The 22,953-nt window shown below is 37.9% G+C and overlaps 1 protein-coding gene across 2 annotated transcripts in view; it reads right to left on the bottom strand.

The window, feature by feature from the left end:
* Positions 1-22,953, bottom strand: part of VCAN (versican) — a 115,239-nt gene that overhangs the window by 25,257 nt on the left and 67,029 nt on the right. For both annotated transcript variants that reach the window (XM_074569795.1, XM_074569796.1), the window contains exons 8-10: positions 5,888-11,392; positions 3,647-3,760; positions 1,158-1,271 (exon numbers count right to left, since the gene is read on the bottom strand). In XM_074569795.1, the coding sequence (XP_074425896.1) occupies positions 1,158-1,271; positions 3,647-3,760; positions 5,888-11,392 (5,733 nt within the window). The remainder of the gene's footprint in view (positions 1-1,157; positions 1,272-3,646; positions 3,761-5,887; positions 11,393-22,953) is intronic.

Genomic DNA, 22,953 nt, shown 5'->3' with positions numbered 1-22,953 from the left:
TGCTGGAGCTGGTCAACTTTGAGAATTTTCAGCTCTAATGAACAAATCTACATAGGTTGAGCAGGAAGAGTTTGCAAACTGCCTTTCGCTGAAGATCAGAAACAAACATGAAAATACACAATATTAATTAAAAAAATCCAAAGGGCTAGTTTATTCACCTGTGACCAAAACCATTCAGCTGAAGAAAAAGAGAAAAGTATTTTCTTAGACTTTAGAAAGTACACTTTAAAACACCATTTCTTTTTCCCATGGAAATGCCTTCATTAGTCTTGCTGACAGAACAGATTTTGCTACGCTATTCGTCCTCCTACATGCACATATTGAGTAAGCATCTTACACTGTAAATATTTCTTGTAAATACAGTGGGATTTCTTGCAGGCAATGCTCTAACAATTAGAGACTTAGACGATTGATCTGATTTCAGATGCCCAGTTTAGAAACCCTTTTACAACTTCCTTGTAATTGTGATCCTGCACCTACTTTTCCTAAAATAAGCACAGAACAAATTAATTTAAAAATTCTGGCATGAAGTTGTCAAGGCTGGTGTACCCAGTGAATGCGTATATAATCTGGCATATACAGTAGACTGTTCCTACTTTCCAGTCGTGCTTGTTGGAAGTGATGGGTACTCATATATCTTTTACACTGTACACAATTTTTTAAGACAGAAGTTTGGTCAGAGAGTAACTCTGCTCCCACTCACTATCATAAGCATCACTACAGTAATGAGAGAAACTCATTATGTGTCTTCCTGGCAGTTTGCAAGCCAATATCAGCAGGCTATGCTTGCCTTGGAGCCACCTGAAAACTGTACAGCTGTTGTTATTTTGACATAGAGACTGCCTAATATATCAGTTTATATTTGGTACAGCAGCAATGTGACTTCCAATCAGCTTAGCATGTGGGCAGAGTTTGCTCTCGTCCATCTGCAAAAGATGGTGCAGATGCAACCTTAAGCAAAAAATCCTAAACCACAAACCATGAGAGTCTAACGTATTCAAAAATTATCATCTCTCCTCATCACTGATGACTTCCCACAGACTTTGACAGTTTCTTCCATCCTCTCTTTTTTAGAAGGCTTTGCCTTGTTACTCCAGGAGGGTGATGAAATGAAAACAGATAACCTCCATCACCACAGATTGGTGAATACAGCTTACCTTGTTCACAGAGAGCACCTATATAGCTTGGCAGACACAAGCAAGTAAAGGTATTGAGGCCATCTATACACGTGGCTCCATTCCGGCATGGGTTAGACTGGCATTCATCGACATCTACAACATAAAGATAAAAGTGTTTTTATAATCCACCCACCTCCTAGAAGGGAAATGTTCTTAAGCCTTAGTCCTACTTATTACTAGGACCAGTTCAATTCAGAAGAATGAAGTATTGCGAAAGATCCAAGTGACCCGTTTATTTGCATGATAATTGATTTCACTATGCACAACCTTCCTTTCTCTCCAATCATAAGCCAAGAAGCAGTTTTCTCAGGAAATGTGACATTACTTACCCAAAATTTTCTGTCCTGCACCCTGACTCCTGAGTTAATTTCTAACGTCTAGACCTTCAATTCCTCATTGTGTGTCTGAGAAAGAAGTGGTACTGTGCAGTGTGTAATATTTTCCCATACTGGTGGAAAATTTGACTTGAGTGTGTGACCATGGCACAAAAAATTCTCATCAAGTATGGGAGACCTCAAATATATTCACAAATCTCAAACATTGGAAATATCATTATATACCATCAAAAAAACCTGCTAATTTCGGTCTGCAAAGCAGCATGCCCTGTCATCTTATTGTTTTGCATATCTGATTTCTTCCTTGTCTTATCAAGATAAGGACTTATCAATCTTATCAAGATAAGGACAAAGCATCATAAAGATAATCTCACTAAATGACCAGTCAGATAGTAACACTCATAGTCCTGCAGAGGTGTACTGCTGAGCCTATGGCTCTACAGTAAACAAATAACATTTCTTTCCTTCACTCTTTTGGCTGCTAAAATACCTTGTCTTCATCTTTTAGATTGGAGCACTAGTTCGTTTAATATAATTACTTTGTGCATCTATTTGCATAGGTTATAAGCTAATATGTATCTTTATAAAGATTATATGGTGTTTTCTGATGAGTCCTGTTCCTCTGAAACAATCACAGCTTAAACTTCAATGCATATTTTGCAAACATCAATGTGAACTGCCGGTAGTGATAGACAAAATATAAGAGAGAAGTTAAACATATCTACAACAAACAGTTGTGCAATCCTAGGAATAATTGTTGCATCATGTGAAAGGCTTTTTTAAAAATATTTTTATTTAGAAAAACTACTTCTGTTCAAATTTTATGCTAGGTCCTATTTGTTCCAGTCTTTTGGAAAGCTCTCAAGCCAACGTTTTGTGCCGTATACACACAATATCCCTGAATCTCAAGTCAACATTGTATGCCATATTTCCAGAATACCCCTGAATCAAGGGCTAAAAACACCAACGTTTACTTTTTATATGGCAACTGGCCATGGAGTGTCCCACTCCAATTTGTTAATAAGCCATTAAGAGTTCTAGGGGACAAGAAGTGGGCGGATTATTCTTTTATAATCTGAAAAAAAAAAAAAAAAGAAAATTATTTTCTCTGACATCTGGTTTGCAAGCAGAGGAAACCATATTCCTTGAAAAATAAGATTTAAGATGCAACATCTAAAGCTTGATATCTACCAGCAATAACCCACTAGGAAAGTAGCAAACTCATCAACGTGAGCTAGGAAAGCAGAGAAAACCACTGCTAATTATTCTTTTAATCTCATACTCTCTTGCAGAACACAAATAAAACCATAGTAATCCTGACAGTTATACTGCACTGATATCAGCCTTTGGGTGGGGTTGGTTTTTGTTCTCCCGAGCTATATATGATGACTTGAAGTTATTTTAGCAACGTTGCATGAGGTTTTTTTTATTTCAGATTTCGCAGGCGCCTGTGCAACAGGCAAATCCATGGTATTTATCAGGGAATGAAACTTATGACTTTTCAAAAGCCTAAACAAGCGCTACACTAAGCAGACAGACTACCACTTTCATCATACTGTGGCTCGCTGGTTTGAAGGAAAAGCTAGTTATTCTGAACTGTACTGGTGAGCCTCTGAAACTTAAGTCATAGCAGGTAAACACAGATGTCACAGGCAGTTTGAACAGGTCCTCAGCTAGAAAAGTTACCAAAATACTAATTTATACTGAAGATGCATATGATTATGATCATATTTACAATTTCCTTGAAAAAATATCAAGCTGGCATTCAGTGCTCAGTTTCTCAGTCACATTTGGAATTAGTTTATTTTACCACTCTTCCAAATAATTACACAACGCTCTTAAGAGCTATCCCAAATATTAACGTTTATTTGGTTTTATTTGATGTATTTATGAATTTAATTCTGTGAATTCTAGTTCATGTAATTCATTTATAATTCTGTTATGTTTGTGTCCATACACACCTGTGTACTTTATAGGGAGAGAGAAAAGGTAAGTGGACCTCCTTCATTTTGTTGTTTTCTTAAGTAAGGCCTCGCTACGTGTTCTTCAACTTCAAAACAAACCAGTTCTTCAGATCTCACGTATGAAAACTTTATGCCCAACTTAATCAGTATCTTGATGGCATCAGCTTACCTAATTCACACTGCTCGCCGCTGAAACCTGGCAAACATGTACAGATGTAAAATGAACCACGCGGATAGCAGGTACCACCATTAAGGCAGGGATTGCTTTTGCATGGATCTTGGCCTGTTAGACAAGTAGAAAAAAAGCAAACTGACTCTGTAGTTTCAAGGAACTGGTGTCTTTTTGATTTTTTGGAAGAAGAAATCTTTCTTCATGTCTGCACTGACGTTGCAGGCTTTACAAGCGTTACAGAAACTCTATTATCATAAAAGACTACTAAGAATAAGATAGTTTTGTAATATAGTAAACCTTATTTTCAGGCATCACTATTTTCAACTTTAACAACAACATGGCATTTACTATGAACCAGTATAAATAATTTTCAGAATTACATTTTTTATAGCAATTTTTACTGTATTTGGTAGTCATGATATTCTATTGAGGATTTAGTTTGCATGACATGACAATTAATTATAGCTGAAAAGAGTTAAACATATGCAAAATGAATGGAGAATGCTTTTTTTTTGAACAGGGTTAGTTTATGTAAAATGATTGGGTACACAGAACATACTGGCTGTCTGCTGTTGTTTCACTTCGTTATCAGTCAATGCCCACAAAGTCTTATCTCTTTGAAAGGATGTTTTCATACATGCATATGTCTTAAGAACATATTTCAAGAATACAAATCAAGGTACATTCGTAACTGAACTAAACATTAAGATAAAAGCTTACCTGCTGTGAAATCCTCTGTTGTTACGGGAGTTATGATTTAAATAGCTTTTTCTTGCAGAGCTTTATGCCTTCTAGTGATGTTTATTTCAACTGAGTTTAGATACTTAGGTATTTGCATTTGATTTAATGCCTGGGAGCAATCATTCACACGAATAAGTACGCACTAGGTAACAATTTCTAAGTACTAGCTTCTAAGAGTTAAAGGAAAATTATGAAGGCAGTCCCTCTGGGACAAAAGAAGGCTTTGAAAAACTTAAAAAAAGGATGAGTACTATATCCTAAGTTAATTCAGAGACATGAGAAAAGTTTAGATTTTTGGTTACATTTTTCCAAAACAATCTGACTATGATTTATCAAGTAAAAGATAAGTAACATCTATTTTACCCTTGCAAGTTAGACATTCAAAGTCTTCTTAAAATACCAAGTTCCCTATCAACAGAAAGCACAAGGTTCAGTTGAAAGCCTTCAGAAGAAAATCCTGTCTACGTAAGTGTGGGATTGTAATTAAGTGGGCAGGATCTCTCTTTGGAGGTTTTGAAAAGAATCTGATAATATCTATAACATAGGGTCCTTGTTTTAGGACTGCTTCACTGAAAGTCCCAAATGTAGGGCTATGTTAAGCACCCAGCAATGTTTATTGTGTGTTTACTCTTTTGTACTGTTTGCCCTCTTACAGACTGGATATTTTCCCAGTAACATTTTCAAATTGACAGCTACCTGGATTATTTGAGAAAAAATAACAGAAAACCCTATAAGATTAAGCCCGATCGGTTCTTTCCTCAGGCGTATCTAGATAAAATATAAATTGAAGTGACACTACTCATAGTGATGCTACCTTCATCATCTATGTATTTGGTGAAATGGTGCCTAATAGCCATTACGTAAAACAAAATAATGTGGCAAATAACATCGAGCAAAAAGATCTGTAATTTATAAGAGACAGACACTGTGTCAACAAGTTAAAGATACAGACAGGCTGAAAATACGAAGTCTTGGTTTTCTCTTGTCTGCAAAAGTTATCTTGTACGTTAAGAAAAGTTGGTATTTGTAGAAAATTCTGATACTAAAATGTTCACTATATCTGCTCTCTGAGTCAAGATGTTATAAAACAACCCTACCTGTAAACCAATTGTATAAGTACTATCATCATGCTAACACAGAACAGCTATCAGGCAAAAATATATGTGGGAAATTGAAAAATTTAATAATTACAGCTGAATTCTCTACCACAATCAATGTTACCTTCCTGTCTTTTAGAACTGGATGGTCACCTCAAGTCTGATCCAGAGCTCCACGATGCAAACACTCCGGAAAAGTCGCTGAGCCTGAGTTTCGGTCCCCCCATTCTCCTTCACTTTGTAGGGGTTACAATCATGCTGATTTCAAAGCCTCAGGAGGCTTATGAGTTCTGTTGTTATTTCACACAGTGCTGACTGTCATATCACTTATCAGACTCAAGACACACATTTACAAGTATCACAACAAACACATACAACAGTGATCATATTTGGAAGTTACCTGGAATTTGCACTGCTGTGCCTTCAACTGAACCCACACTGGTGCCAATCAGGAAATCTGATCCATTAGTGACTTCAGGAAGGGAAAATGATGAAGTTACAAGTTCAATAGTGTTTGGTTCCTCAGAGCTTATCGTTGACTGCTCATTTTGAAATGGATTGTTTCCAGGGGCAGGGCTATTTGTTGCAATGTTAGAAGAAATTGTTGTGATCTCCTCTAGACCAACCAAAGCTGATTGTGTTTCCGTGCTTCTGTCCAAAGGTTGTGAAGACGAAGCTACCATTGTAACTGCTTCCTGGTCAGGTTTAAATACTTCATGTTCACCACTACTGCGTGAATCTGAAACAGGTGTGGAAAAAAGCCATGGGATCTCTCTCTCAGTACTCCTGTCATCTTCTTGATGGGGGTTGTTCACTCTCCCTGAGGAAGCTTCAACTTTTATTGTGCTAACTATTGGAACATCTGTGCTTGCTCTTTCTCCAAAATTCAGAAAAGCAGTAGGCATGACATGTATTGATGGAGAATCTCCAGAAACAGTAGCTTCTTCCTCAGCAGCCAAATCAGTTTCAGAGGTTTCTGTCTGCTGTGTCCCGTCTGTTACAAGTCTATTAAAGTGAGGAGTACTTTCAGTAGTTGTGCTTTCTGAAACAGGCTTGGGAGAAAACTCTAGCAGAGAAGATTCTGTTCTGTCAAGAAGGTCTGTAGTGGGTGGTTTGTATGTTGCCGCAATATCCGAACTAACCTCTTTGAAGGTTCCTTCTGATGAATGATTGGACTGATTTGAATCCTTTGATGATGATGTACTTGGAATGATTACCTCAGGATACTCAGACACTCCATTAACTAACTGAACAGTTACTGAGGATTTAGGAGTAGAGTAGAAGCTTACTGAATCTGCTTCTTCATACTCTGCTGATGCCGATTTTGTGTTTGTGTATACTGTAGGATGCTTTTCTTCATTCTTGCTAGATGATACAGTTGAGAGGTCGGACGTATACTGTGTGGTGACCATACTTACATCAAACATGTCAGTTGTCAAAGCCTTTTCTGTATCGGTAGCTAAAACTGGTGTAAGTGAAGGAACCACAGGCTGCTTATCATCCAGTTCTTCTTGGCCCATTCCAGAAAAGCCAGAGACGGGGATTGTTTCACTTTGGTCTGCTATTACTTGGTTGTTTGCTGAAGTATTCAGCTCATAGATGTCTTCCACTGTACTTGATACCATATGTTTAGTCTCCTGAGGTACATGAGGGCTTGCCAGTGATGGTACTGTAGGGAAGAAAATGCCCATTTCAGTGAGTTTGGTAGTGATGAGGGTTTCTGTTGCAAACTTCATGGTGTTCCCTGAACCCAAATCTTTGTCATCTGATTTTGGTCTGTGCTCAGCTGTTACTGATTCACTACTTGGCTGTCTGGAAGTAGTCAAAGACAGACTATCACCAGATCCATGTGTCTTCCCTTTTGTTATGGAAAAGTTAGGTGTTGAATAGTATTTGTCTCCTTCAGCTGTCATGCTGTCATCGCCACCATATGTTGTTTGTATGACAGGATTTGGCATTGTCTGCACGCTTATTATATCTTCAGGCATTGATTTTGAATGATCCATATCTATAATAGTTGTTTCTTCGGATGGGATTTGAAGTCGTTCTTCAATTAGCGTAATATCACCATAAACAGAAACATTGAGTATAACACTTCTTTTATCATCAATCATGGGAATGATTTTCTCATATATCCCAGTATCACTTGTTAGTTCTTCTGATGTAGCTGTCTTAGGTTGAACAGCAGATGTATTTGCAACCATCTCTTTTTCCTCTGTAAAAAGGGATGCTAGTCCTGTGATCACACTCTGTGATCTATCTATTGGTACCTCTGTCGTCATAACTTCAGAATAAACTTCCCCAGGAACACTAGACGAAGCATTTAGTTCTACTTTTGACACAGGGGGTATTGAGAAATGAGTAAACATATCAGGAGAAGATGAATCCAAAACACTAACCCAGCCAGATCCTTCTCCAGAGCTTTCAGGTAATAGTCCGCCTGGCAATTTTGATGATGTTACAAGTGATTCTTCTGTTTCAAGATTAGGAGTTCCACTCAGTAGTACAGAAACGGGAGTTACGCCATCTTTAATCAGCAAATGTGAAGTTTTCTCTTCAGAAACAGGTTTAGAAGTAGCTGTTGTCCTATCGGTTTCATTTTCTCCCCTCCTATAGTTAGTTTCCATATTGTAAGGTTCTTCAGTCACAACAAAATAAGGTGTCGTCCCTTTAATCTCTTTAGAGCTGAAGCTTTTGGAACTCTCTTGTGATAAAGCTGGGGAGCTGGTGATCACTGAGCTGGGGAACTGGTCTTCTGTTTCTGACAGCAGCTCAGTTACAGCACTTGTAGCTTCTTCATTAACTTCAGTGTTTGATTGAGTGCTTCCTCTTTCAAAATCTTTTGTCTTGCCAGTTGAAAGTTTGGGTCCCATATTTGCAGGATGAGAAGCCTGAGGACTTGAGGTACTCATGATTTCTTTGACAGGCAATGGCACTACAGAAGGAATAACAGCAAGGTCGTCTCCCGATCCTTGTCCTGAAAATAATGGATCACTGATGAACTCATTATTTGTTAGCTTTTCCTCTTTAGGTGTCAGGAGTGATCTGGGAATATCTTTTGTAGGGAAAATATTTTGTACCAGCTCCTCCTCTTGCTCTATATCTGTAACTGGAGAGCTTATGTATTTCCTTTCAATGTTTACAGACTCAGTTACTCTGTCATCATTAAATGGCAAAAGTATTTTTTTAACAGGTTCAGTTTCTAATTCCTTTTCTTCTGAATACGGACTGACAGTCGGAACATTTAAGAATCCCAGATGTTCATGGTTAGCCTGTGTACTTTTAAAGAATGGGCCTATTGTTGTTTCTTCAGAAGATTCTATAGCTTTTGGTGAAATTTCCCTTGGCCTGTCTTCCCCAGAATGTATATCTTCCACCAAAGGAAGGTTTGTAGAAAAAGCTCTCACTGTCAGTTCACCAGTTGTTTTCTCTTCCATTCTTAAGTCAGTTACAGTTGCCACTCTGGTTTCTTCGTGTTTGGTACTTGTGACCAGCTCATTAGGTTCGGTAGTGAAGGCATGATCTACAGATGGTGTGCTGACAACTTCTTTGTCATATTTCTCTAGTGTTTCTGGTCTTCCAGTGGGTGAAACTGCTGTTTTTTCAAATGATTCAACGAATGTGTCTGCTTCTCCAGATCCTTGATCAATAAATGGGAAATGACTTCCAAGTATTTCTTCAGTAGGCCCATTAGACATTAGTTTTGTGGTGCTGCTGTCACCTTTAAATTCTTCTCCAGAGCCATGCTCAATCAGGAGAATCTTGCCTAATGAGACAGTAGAAGAACTAACTTTTGAATTTTTGCTTTCTGTTGATTCAGCTACTGCTTTGATACTGCCAGTACCATGTGTCACCATGATGTCATGAGGGCTGTTACTAAGCATTGATTCTGTCGATGATGTGACCTCACCTGTTTCTAAATCTTTAGTTTTAATTCCTGGTGTAACATAAGATATTTTCTCTTTTGTCAAATCAGGACTAGATTTTACTTCAGAAGGAGCTGTGTAAGTTGGTTCTGTTTCCTGGTTTTGTTCTCTTGGGTTTCCCATACTAAACACCTCCTGAGACATCTGACTTGCTACTCCAGACTCCTCTGTCAAGCCATCTGACCCAGTACTTGAAACTGGTACTGGTGATTCATCTGTTCTTGCATGTTCTTCATATTCTGTTGTTGCATTCTTCAATGAAACATCATCTATGCTGTAAATTTTTCCTTCATGCTTTTCTGTCTGTGTTTCAGTGACAGGCCTTAATGGAACTGAAGTCAAAGTAGCAGACTCAATGAAAACATCTATGTCTCCAGAACCTGGATCAATAAACAGGGAGTCAGTACTTACCACTTTTCTTGTGGGACCCCCTGAAAATATGTCTGCTGGTTCTTCTGCTGATCCTTCATTTATAAAAAGCTTCTTCTCTCTCAAGAGAGGAATGGTGGTGACCTTTTTGATTTCAGAACTCATGGTACCTGTTACCGCTACTGCTTCTCTGGGCAGGGTAGGCTCTTGACTTACAGTTCTGACTTCATTAGTAGTGCTTCCAAGTTCATTCAACTCCAAATTTCCGGCTGCAGCAGTAGCTAAATTTTCCTGACTTGTAAAAACAGTGGTCTGTATTTCTTTTTCACCTTCAATTTTCTTTTCAGTTTCAGGAGAGCTGACAACTACTTTTTCTGTAATAAACTCAGACACAGAATTGGTGGCAACAGTTACTTCAGAACTTTGATCAAAAGCAGAATAGAGAGTGCTTATTCCTGTGGGCAAAGCAGAGGCGATTCCCAAAGCAGTTACAGAAATTTCTGTTGGCAGCACTGTGCCAGAGCCCAAAGAAGTATCTTGCATTGAAAGCGTTTCTGTTACTGATGCTTCCGTTGTCATGGCTGAAGTTATAGTGAGGTCCTCTTCTACATCTCCAGAGCCTTCTAGAACTATAAAAGAAGAAGCACTCATATCAGGCTTTACTGTATGACTACTTTCCAGAAGGCTTTCAACAGGGAAATTTGCATTAAGTTTAATAGTTGATTTATAATGATCTCCCGGAGCAGGGGTCACCTCTTCTGGAATAAGATCTTTCACACCTATGCCTACTGTAGCGGTATTAAAAACTGCATCCAGAGAGGCAGTCACAGCAGAACTTTCCACAGTAAATGCATCAGGAGTAGAAGTTATACCAGAATTTTTTTCATCATCATTCTTTCTTTCCATTGTCACAATTTCTGAGAAGACAGAACTGGATAAATCTGATTCGGTGGAGTCATCTCCAGAAGATTCACTAGTAACTAAAAGCAAGTTTTTTGTATCTTTAGTAGAATTCTCCTCAGTTCCATGCCACGTTACGGTCTCTTTATTGTTTTGCAGAGACTGCTCATATGAAGAAGTAATGGCTATTGATTTATCTGTTGTGGCAACTTCTGACTCACCACTGTAAACAGGTTCTAACATTGCAACATCTGCTGTCGGCTGTGTAACTTCAAACGCCCCTATTACTTCTCCAGCTTTGCTTGGTTGCATAGTACCAGAAGCTTCAGTTTCAGGTATTATAAATGTGTTTGTTTCATTGATTTGAGAAAAGGTCACATTTTTTGAATGTGCAACACTTTCAATTTGATCACTTCTCGCTTCCTCAGCTTTTGTGCTTTTAGGCGCACTAGTAACTTGTTGCTTTCCATTGATGAACTGCAAAGCTGGAGGAGTTGTAACATCAGTAGTATTTTCACAGTCTTCCTCTTCTTCAAACTCTATAATGTTTGGAAAGAAAGGATCCAATATAATATATTCAGACGAATCCTGCACAGAGTCGGAAGTACAGGGTTCAGTCTGAGCTGATTCTGCATCAATGTGGGGTTCATCTATTGCATGAGGAAGCATATGGCGACTGAACAGATCCAAAAATTCATTCACCGGATGATCTGCAAAAAAAAGAGAGCTTTTCATAATCCCTAAGTGACAGTGACGGTTGCGCATTATAGTAGACATACGAAGTACAAGCAATCCATTGGAGAGAAAAAAAACAACAAAAAAATCAGAATGAAACACAATTAATGCAGTCTGTTCTTCTATTGACACAAAGTTAAATGCTGCCACAGTGTCTGACTTTCTAGTTGAAGCCTTTGTGTGTGTTGAACACATTGATTGTGTACTACTGTCAATTGCTACACGCCTTTAGTTCCAAACCCACACCTGAACTAACTTATCCTACCCTATTCAGCAGGGATAAGAAATGGACAAGATGAAAATCATTTTTAGCCCAAAAGACTCTGCTCCCAACCTGCAGCAACTGCTTCCATGGGTTTGAGACACTAGCTAGCTTTATCAAAAGCTGAACTTAGGGAAAGCTAAGCAAGGCAAAGTCTAAAATAACACAGGACATACAGAACATGCCTCTGCAACTGCATTTATTCTCAGTGTAGAGTAATTCGAAATCATAACACCATAAAAACTACATCATTTGCTCTATTCTTTACACTTGGACACTAGCTCAGTAAATAAAGTCTCACTTTACAAAGTTGTTGCCATTTGGCATTATAAAGCATTATGAAGAAAAGAAGAAAAAATACCTGATTCAAAAATCATCACAATACAGACAGTAGCATAAGTAAAGTCCAGCCGTTTTCTTCTGCTTACCACTCGCTTTGAATTATTTACACACTCACACAGGTTGTAAACCTCTCAAATTCTGTGTGGCCAAGCAGAAAAAGAAAAGGAAGGAAGCTTTAAGTAGAAAAGGTTTTAAGCTGCTGAAGCTCTGGTGAATTCCTCTAGGATTTATGATCCCAAATTCCATAGGCAATTTTTAAAGATGCCCTTTCAGCACAAACATTACTTCAAACCTTCTGTTCCAGACAATAGGTGCTACCCTCATTGAAGAGCCTCAACAGAGCATAAAACAGACTCAGAAAAAAGCCAAATAGGGTTGGCCAACTGACTTGAAGCTGGAAACTTTGCACCGACATCTTGAATGAATATATCTTTCTTCTGAGTCTATGTTTATAACCGTTTCATCCAAAGCAAAATTACTGTTTGCTGGTATAAACTGGTGTAGCCAATGGAACTTTTTCTACATCTGCCAGTAGAGGATCTGAACCAACATACAAGACTCCTGTCTTACAGCACTGCTGGCAAGGACTGCTCACCAAAGAACATTTGCAGGTATTCTGGCATACCCACTACATGACAGAGATGAATTTTTAAGTAAATCTTCCTCATTAAAATTATTTACAAGACATAAAAAATGAAGACCTGACAGGTAAAGTATTTCATTAGTTTAAAGTAATTCCCCTACATATGAATATCATTTAACCTCTATGACTACTGAGCCCTCAGAGATAGAGTAATCAGGTGATCATTCTGGAAAAGAATGTATTAAATCACATTACACTGACACAGAGCACTGTGAAAGGCTTGTGATTCTTTGGCTTGGGGTGTTTCGTGTGTGCAGATTGACTGCAACATGGGTCTTGAAAAGGTCATTGCAACTCTATTGAGAATTAATGTTCTAATATCTCACACTGTTTACAGCTAAACTCACAAAGTATTGCTGAATTTTTACTTTGCTAAAACTTCAGTTGAAGAGTAAATGGTAACTTCAGGTCTGTTTTACTAAGAACATGTAGTAAAGTGCCCTGAATACAAGGTTTTGATCTAATTGTTAAACAACTTGAGAAAAATTAAGATCCAGGCCAGCCTTACAGAGAATAAATCACCTTCAGCATTGTGTATTTCCACTAAAATATTCAGTTTGCACAGCACTAAGCTCAGCGTTCCCAGCACAACAAAAAAAGGTTGGTTTTAACCTCATTTCTGCCTGGCTATTCTGTATTGCCCCATTGAAGCCCAGCATTTACTTTGTGCTATGACAGATGTATTAGATCACTACAGAATCGAAATTCCTTCTCGTTCCCTCACATGTGCTTCTTGGGAGTTGTTTTATGTGATGCTTGTAAGGAGAGGATTTCTCCCTGTCCCTTCCTCCAGTAGGTTAGAAATGTTTACAGAGGCTGCCCATGCCACAGAGAAATGCAGCTTCTGCAGCCATTTATTTGAGCCTTCCCAGATCACCTTTTCAATTTTTTTTCAAGAAGAAAAGCAGGAATTTAGTTATTTGTCCAAGATTTGCAATATGATGTGGAACCGCATGTCTGACACCAAAGCCATTGTCAGAATCCACAAATTTTTGCAAACAGCAACTCTAGTCGTTATACCAAGGAATCATATTTTCATAAAAGTAGAAGCTCTAATCAACACAGAATTGTATACCTACCTTCTATTCAAAATTTTGCATGCAAAAAATACATAGGAATTCAATAACTGAAAGGGGAATGGCAAATTAAGGCTGCTAGGGAGCTTTGAGGACTTCTGATTCTCAGTAAATTCACTATAAAATTACTGCACCAACATATAGAACAAGAGAACTACGTATAGAAATGTGCAGGGACAAGAAAGATGGCTTGTGTTGTGTGCACAGCTTAAGAAGGAATATGTATAAATAACCTGGTATATAGACTAATGTGGCAGAAGGATTAATTATGATTTCATACACAGAAGTTAGGATTGTGTGCATAAAGCACGTAGCATGCTTTTGCACAGAACTGTACATAAAAAGAAAATTATAAACCCTGGATGGGACTGGATAGGCTGTAATTTGTAGGAGGGTACCATGACTAACAAGTTCTGACCAGTGTATTATTTTCATAGCAGTGCACACCTGGGAGTCCCTCAAATTACTAGCTCACGCTAAATCATTTATGGTAGGTAATAAATTTAATGAACAACATCTGTTCCAAATTCACCTAGAAGACATACACAAATTCTTACATACGCAAAGATCTCTATCAGACCTTACTTTTACTTTGTTAGCTTTTTCAAGATCTCACATGCCACAAAGATCCACATAAAAGAACTTTAGCTAAAGGTATGATATTCCAATAATAAACTTTCAGGAGGCTCTTTCATTAAATACTAAGTGGTTTTGGTTTGTTATTTATCCAAGAAAAAAAAATAACCAGCTTTTAAGAAAATAGTGAAGAATTCAATTGAATTATTTTTTTAATTAGAATTTCTTCTCCTTTCTAGAGCTTTGATTATTCAGTGTTAACAAGCAAGTTGCCAATGTTCAGGTTAACAGCTATAGAAAATTCTCTTAAACCCCAGAGATGGTCAATAGTATACATAACAATATAGCTCATATAACTTATAAACTTGTCGTCTAAGAATAAACAAGACATGAGGATGAAAACCTAAGTGCTATCATAATATATGAATACAGGAGGGAAAAGTCTTATCTGTTGAACTGGTTTGTTAGACCCTTAGGACAGACACATGCACACTTGCGATAGATTTAAACTGGCTAGATGCAGCTGACATATATTGCCCCTACTTACGTTCATGCCCATTCCAGCTGCAGGTAAAGACATACAGACCTGAGACTATTAATAAGAGATGAAACAAGGACTTTTAAGGAAAGGAGTTTGGCTTGTACGTATGTTTATCAATAGTTCACACATTATCATGGCAAACAAGCCAAAAGGAGCACTGGTTCAAAGAGGCGCTCTGTTACTATGACTCCAAGAAAAAGAAAGTAAAAACAAGTAGCTAAAAAGTAGTAAAGCCAAGGGCTGTCAGTTCAGACTGCCAATCCAAACAAGTCCTAAAGGAGATTTATCAGTGAAGCCTCTTATTGAGGAAGTGATGAGGTATGCACTGAAAAAGAGATGGAATAGATACGTGGATGAGTGTATATGCAGCCTAGAGTGATTCTTAATACATTTAATATGTCTAGATGTTTTAAATTACCTGTATGGAATAGGAGTCTATCTCAGTAACAGTCAACTATGTGTAAGAAATGAAAATTCCCTTGGCTACAGGGTGCTTTTTAATCACAAGAGGACTTGACCGCTACTACACATCTAATTTGGCATTCTGCATATAATAGAATTACACCTCTAGATACCTGCAGCTTGCCCGTTTATTGCTTCAGAGTAACTTGGTGAGTAGTTTGTGATAAGCAATAAAGTTCAGTATTTTGTACAAGGACTCAAGGTCTGATAAACCCATGAAATCCACATAAAGATTCGCAAAGTGTCCTGTGGACTTTGAAACTCAGGCCCTATATTTTGATTACGAGAGAGCTAAAAAGAAAAAAAAAAAAAAGACCAAAACCATTTTGCACTGTGTGTTTCGGAAGCATGTGTTTCATTGCATAATGTGACACTATCACAAACTCCATAATGTTCACTACCAAACACCCATAAGCGCAAGGCAGGTTAGCATGAAAAAACAAAATAGTTTGCATTAGCCAAATTTCTTCGTGCACCTGATAACCAGAAAATTTTGGTTTTGGCTTCAACAGAATTATATCAGGGTGATTCAGACCATAGTATGACTAAAATATCATTAAAATATTGTATATATGCATTTTTGTATCAAATTTCTGCAAATGTAACATCCAGTGACTGTGAAAAAGCCAACGTGATAACTTGCAATGAAAGGAAAACACATTTGGCTCAGAGAGAAAAGCAATAAACAATTTAATTTAAGAAAAATATTGAGAAAATCTGTTTCCCCCCCGTGCATAGTTTTCAACTACTTCATTTTCCATGTTAAGTCACCTTGCTTCTTCCCCACAGATATGTACTCTACATTTATTTTCATATGCCTCCTCTTCTTTATTACAGTTAGTCCTGCACAATACCAACAGCCATCACCTCCTGCAGAAGACTCCCATCACACATGTGATGATAGACTTGGTCTCCCTGGCAACAGCCTAAAACGTCACATCCAAGTACTTGGATGCTCTGAGACCAAGGACAAAGGTCCTAATAACCTAGCAGTTAGCACAACGGTTCCGCTCGTCATGGAAGAGCAGACCATCAGCTTTCGTAGTCTCTTAAATGACAACTCAAGTCAGATGTCTCAAGCTTCACCACAGCTATTTATGAGACCCTTGGTCAGACTTGTTCAAAGTTATCCTGAGAAAGTCATTGCAGGAACAGATTGTAAAAATATGCTATGAAAAGCACGCTTATGGCAATGAGGACCAAAGGCAAGTGGATGAATCGTTACCTTCCTCATTTTCATACATTCATAGAATTTGCAGCAGACTGAAGCTGCTCTGAAAAGTAGATCCAGACAACCCACAGAATAATTCAATAAAAATGCACACTGTGTTTCATTAAGACTCATTGAATAACCTAAAAGAACGCCTTTAATGTGTTTTCTCAAAATCCCGGCACATTTGTGGGACATTCCTGGTGGATTTGCAAAGGTAACCCAACAAGAGCAAGCCTACAGTCAGCAGACTTAAATTCAGCCAACAGGTGTCTCCACTTCATCTGGAAAATATTTTGGAGTCCTAAAAGTAGAAGAGGTTCAAATGGCTTATCTAAACTCTCTGAAAGTCCAGTGAAGACTCATATCTGGGCTTGGGAGAGAATCTAGCACGAGGAAAGACTTAAACAGCTTTATGTCATATATTGACTCCCCTGAACCTCAGCTCTGCCACGGACCAGATTTGCAGTCTGGGTGGAATCAAGCAGTTTTATGACTATGACTTGCTGAAACTCTTCCAGTGAAACAAAACTCAACCAATTCCACAGGAATGTGTCAGTCTCGCTGAATACATTTTGTTTTAAAAGCATACTGAAGAAGTAAAGAAACAATCCAACAAGGATCAGGCGCCCATACAGAAAAACTATTTAATTTTTTTTGTTTCAAAACCTTTGTATTTAGTGTCCCCCCACCTTGAAATATTACATTTAAATTGGAACAGAAATCTTCAATTTTACAGAAATAAAAGACTCTGATAACATCTTTTGGGCCATTTTGTTTCATAGAAAAGGGATTTTTTTTTTTTATTGTTCTTTTCATCTCATTTCAAAAGATTTTGAAATACAGACGTTTCCTTCTGAAAGAAAATTCCAAGTGTCAGCCTTCAGTACATGTAATTCCTCTAACTTGTGCCATCTTGTAATATCATTAACCTAACTAAGCACGGTCAAAGTGCAACAGTGCTGCAGGCATACCCCATCTACCCCATCAAGAAAAGGTGGGAATACTGCCAAGGAGCTGGTCTAAGGTGTTAAAGAAACATGGCTACTATTATACACACCTAAGTAAAAGACAGCAAAGAAAGGTCCAGAAATAATTAAGTTTTTGATTATTTCAAACCTTCTACCTCAGAGTAACATGACTAGTATATATGATGAAGGTTAGCAAAATCCAATTCTTGATTACTGTTTGGTCTAAATAAACAAAAGGTTTTATTTAGTTCCCTTAAAAATGTTCCCCAGCTGGATATATATTTTCAAAAGTTTTGTTAACTTTGGCTCCCTTTAGAAATGCTTAGGGATGTAGGGCATGTTTCAATAGGTTTATTTCTTTTTACCTTCCAAATTTTATCAAAATTTATGTTTTGTTCTCCCTCTGACAGTCAAAAGAGTAGTTTGCATTTTTTAAATCTCAGCAGCAGTAAAAAAAAATAAAAATAATCATCATATATAAAATGACCTTGCATAAAAATCTCAACTACTCAAATAAATTTCTGGAAGAAAACGTTTGAAAAGAATAATTTTTGTACAGCTGGCTGGGTAGGAGTTGAAAGTAATTCAAGGTGGGTGGTCAGCCTTGCCTACTCGAATTCACTTATCCAGTCTGCTTTACCATATTTGGGTGACTCTGCTTCCATGCAAGACCCAGCCCTGTTGAAAACCTGAGTATCAATTGCTGGCATGTTCCTAAACTGCAGCCTTTTTACAGCTATACCTTTCCCCCAAGGTCCACCTCAACAGCGTTGTTGGCTATGACCAGAAACACCTGCAGAAAGTGGATGTCGCTTATGCGGACATCTGTTTTGCACAGGGCTCTGGCCTGCATGGCTGTGCTTAAACATCCCTGCCAAATTTTAAAGTAATAGACATGATGATGCAAAAACCATGTCAGAAATAAAGGAACTGTTTTATTATAAAAACATATCATGAAGCCTTCTGGCAATCTCTGGCGTTTCCTTCAGCCTCATTGCTTCCTGCGTTGCCCCCCGATGCAGTGGTAAACTTGTTAAGAAAAAACAGATTGAGTAAAATGTCAGGTTGTTAAGAATGGCAGCCGTGCAGTGTCGAGTCTAAGCCCCAGTAAGTGCAGGATACAGTTCCCTGGATAATGACTGAATATTTATTTGTCATACAAGATTCTAAGGACAACTATTCCCACTTCCTCTTACTCCAATATGTCATTAGCAAAATGACGTTCCAAGCCAGCGGTGTCTCCTCCTGAGCGGTCCCTGACACAAGCATCCTTCCAATGACAACATTTTACTTACTGCCTACGGAGAAGACAATTCTAAAACTCTGCAGGGCTAAACAACCCAAAACCAAACAAATGGCAAGTAATAAATCATTTTCTCCAGCTGGAATTCCAAACAAAGAGAAAAATCAGACTGTGCAGTCACACGGCATCTGGATTAGCTGGTCTGTCTGGACAGAAAAGTCCAACTCCACAGGACAACTCATCAGGTTAGGTGGTAAACAGAAGAGCTGGCTGCAAAGGAAAGCAACTGCTCACCAAAATGACTTCAGCCTTGATCCCATGCGTGGTCTTCCATGATTGAGGTGGAAACAGTAAGATATCAATGTGTCTTGTCCTTTCCTAGCCCACTTTGCCGTCATCCCTTGGTTATGCCATGTAAGACCAGGGCAACCTAAAATGCTTCTGCCATTACACAGATGGAACAAGAAGGAACCAGTTCTGGCTCTACTAACATGGGAAGAGAGCATCCCTCCCAGAAGAACCAGAAAGGACTTGTCACAACAAAAATTTGGGGCAAAGTCAAAATACTACAGTTACAATGTCGAAGCAGATATTCACCAATTGAATGCTCCTGTGGCTGCTCAGATGTGAAAAGGCCCATAATGAATATTCCTTCCCCTGTCCCTCTCTCCAGTAATGACAACAATATTTGGCTTCAGGAGCAAACTCACAGTATACTCCTTAATGTGGCAGTTCTGGAAAAAATTAGATTGATATCATATTAATGTAGGAGTAATAAAGGTTGGTTTACATAGCACACAGGTGCTAAATTTTACTTTCTTAAGCAAAGCCATTTGTCTCAAAGAAGGAATTTTATGTGGCAAAAAAACTGCCAGAAAATATTTTGATGGTCAAGCTCTAAGGGACGGAGGGAGGGAGTGAGGAAGGAAGGCAGGCAGGAAGGAAGGCAGGAAGGCAGGCAGGAAGGAAAGGAAGGAAAGGAAGGAAAGGAAGGAAAGGAAGGAAAGGAAGGAAAGGAAGGAAAGGAAGGAAAGGAAGGAAAGGAAGGAAAGGAAGGAAAGGAAGGAAAGGAAGGAAAGGAAGGAAAGGAAGGAAAGGAAGGAAAGGAAAGAGAAAAAAACGAAGCATAACATTTGCAGGAAGATCCTTCCTAGGCAAAATGGCTATGATGATGATTACCCCCCTGATCTACCCCACAATGCTCTTTTTACAGATATCTGGAGAAGATTACATATATGCACTCCCACTTATCATTATGCTTTTCTGACATTTTATCCTCTATTTTCCAGGCATCTTTCAAGTACCTCATAAGTGCACTTTTAATTTAACGTCTGCACAAGCCCACTGGTCTTGTAGGCAGCACTCAAAATCACAGCTGACTAGATGCACTCTTTGGCTGCAGTCCCTGCTCCTTTTGGGGAGACATTTAGAGCTATATATCATGTGGCAACATACACTCACTCTCTCATGGCAAATCTTTTTTTAGGCTTCAGTTTTCTTCATTGAAATATGACCAAAGCTTTGCTGGAATAGTCCTTTGTGGGGCAAATCACCCTTGTCCTAGACCCATCTGCTTGTGCAAAATAATTTGCTTTACTGTAGTAGTAGCAGTAGTAACTCAAGTTACTATGGTATCTTCATAATATTGTAAATGCAAATATATGTTTTAGAATATATACAATTAGAGTGATGATGCATATAAATATTGACATACATGGCACGTGGATTTTTGTACATAGATCTGAGTCTTGTGCTTTGCAAATATTCTGAAGAGGCAGAGTGGATTCTGTAATTGCAATTTTAATGGAGTATTCTTAGCATCTCTTAACTTGTGGAAAAAAAAAAAGCTGAACACTTTTGAAATTTAGTTACAGGTGTTAATAAACGTGATTGCTTTGGGTATTAAATATCCAAAGCAGCCTAGGGATAAATGACATTCTCAGTTAAACCAACATAAGGCTGTAATAATCCCACTGCTGCAGACAGAATGACACAAGTGTGACTCTCAGACACAATTTTAGAAAAAGGATTGCAGCACCAAGTGCTTGAAAGCCTTTCAAAAATTAAGTACTTAACAGTATTTAATACATAATTTCTACCTGGATCAGCTTTTGGGATGCTTTTGATCCTCACACTTTCCTGAACTCTGCAGAGACATAACATGAAACACAAAGAAGAGCAGAGCAGAAAAGAAAGTGTGATGCAGCAAATACTCTAGAATGAGCTTATAACTGGAAAAGACTTATCTGAGAGCAAGTTGCAGTATACCTGTAAATATTTAATTTCACTGCTTGGAGCTGGGAAAAGAATATATAATGTTTACAGAGCATGAACTTTTTAACCATGTAATCACATGCATACATAAAAATGCAAAATGGTTTCATTTTTTCTTTTAAAAGTAGAACTTTTTCCATCTAGGTTTTTTTTTTTTCTTCTTGGCAAAAATGGAACATTGGTTTTGGAAAAAATATTAATTCGGTTTTAGAAACACTTGTTTTTTGAAGAAGACATTTTTGTTGGGCAATACTTGAGAACAAAAGTTTTCAATCAACTATGTATAAAAATAGATGCCTAGCCGTGGTAAGCTTGGTGCAGCACTAAAAAAAATTCAGAGGGGCACAGACTTTTGACTATAACCCATGAGCACAAACTCAACCTTATACAAACATGGTTATATGGCTACTAACTCAGAATTAGTTCACACCTGACAGATTCTCAATGTGGGCAGAATAAACTGAAAAAAAGCATAACAACCAAGAAGTCAAATAATTCAATTAAAGTAAGAAGAAGTAAATGCTTGAGTAATATTTTGGAGATGTAGAAATACTTTAATTTGTAATGCAGTTTAATTGATTTTCATAGTGTTCCTACTTCACGTCTGGTAGAGTACAGAACTAGCTTATGCTGTCTTAGGTCATCTGGTAATCCTGGCAACTCACCACCCTGCTCAACTGCTATCCATTACAGCCACTGCAATGCTCACCAGTGTTTCTCACTTGGGCGTGCTGGACTCCTACATCCCACCCTCACAAACAGCAAAGCCAAAACATGTGTCTTTGCTACCTATTCCATTTAAGTAATTTCCAAACTGTGATGAGTTTGACATTAGTGCCCTTCTCCCTGATGGCATGAAATCCACCAAATTTAGTTGTTTAGATGATTAGTTCAAGAAATTCTGTGGGAACTTACACTAACTTTGGTTTCTTCAAGCATAGAAAGGAGTACCTGCACAAAGGCAAAAGACACTGTGACCACTGAAAAGCTTTTTCCAGGTTCACTCACCATTACAAACCCATTATCACTACCTGATTTCGCCAGAGGATATATCCTGTGGTCTGTATCCTTGCCTGTCAGTTGGACCAAGTGTACACAGCATTTCCAAAGGACTCAAGAATTTTGCTGTAATATTTAATATTTAACTAAACATGTCACTGGAAACTCACTAGAAGCCTGAATAGTAAATACACGAGTAACCCAAGAATCATTTCACTCACCACTTCCAAGAAAGGAAAAAAATAATTTGGACAAAATCCCACAATAAAATCTTATTAAAAAATCCTGATGCTACTCTGTGTAGGCATATTCTTTGTTTTTATTTAGAAAAAAATTTACACCAAATACATCAAAATTCTTTTCCTAATGCCAAAAACCTCCTACTGAAACTATGGAATCCTTGTTTGGTGAGGTACTACACGAAAATCCAAGATTATGGTTAAAAAAGTTAAAAATTAATGTTTCTTATGCACTCTTTAAGCTAATGCTGGGTAACAAAAAACTAATGAAGTGCAGCAGGGGTAATACCAAAGCAGGCATGGACTCCTGGAATATAAGACTACTCCTGATCAGGAACAAAATTTCAACCGCATTTCTCCTACTCAGGGATTTCATCTCGAATCATTAATGAAGAAAAATTTCTATACAATATTTTATATTGACGTCTCCTCATTTAAGCAAGTATAGTAATATGGGACTGGTCAGACAAGCCCTAATATAATTCACTGAGCAGTTTTTAAAAAAACGTGAATTACTCCATAGAAAAAGATATGTGTCCCAAAGGCGACACAAAATACGCATCAGACTCTCTGAACACATCCTGACTTGTGCCAGGAAATAATTCACAATTATCCCGAAAAACACAAGCAGGTATTGTGTATATTATTGATCAAATTTATAATCTAAACACTTCCAAAAAGAGGGATAGAAAAAGACT

This window comes from Larus michahellis, chromosome Z (assembly GCF_964199755.1).
Source record: "Larus michahellis chromosome Z, bLarMic1.1, whole genome shotgun sequence".
Classification (NCBI taxonomy): Eukaryota; Metazoa; Chordata; class Aves; order Charadriiformes; family Laridae; genus Larus; species Larus michahellis.
Note: the sequence above shows the minus strand (reverse complement) of the source record. Positions and strands in the feature narration are given on the sequence as shown.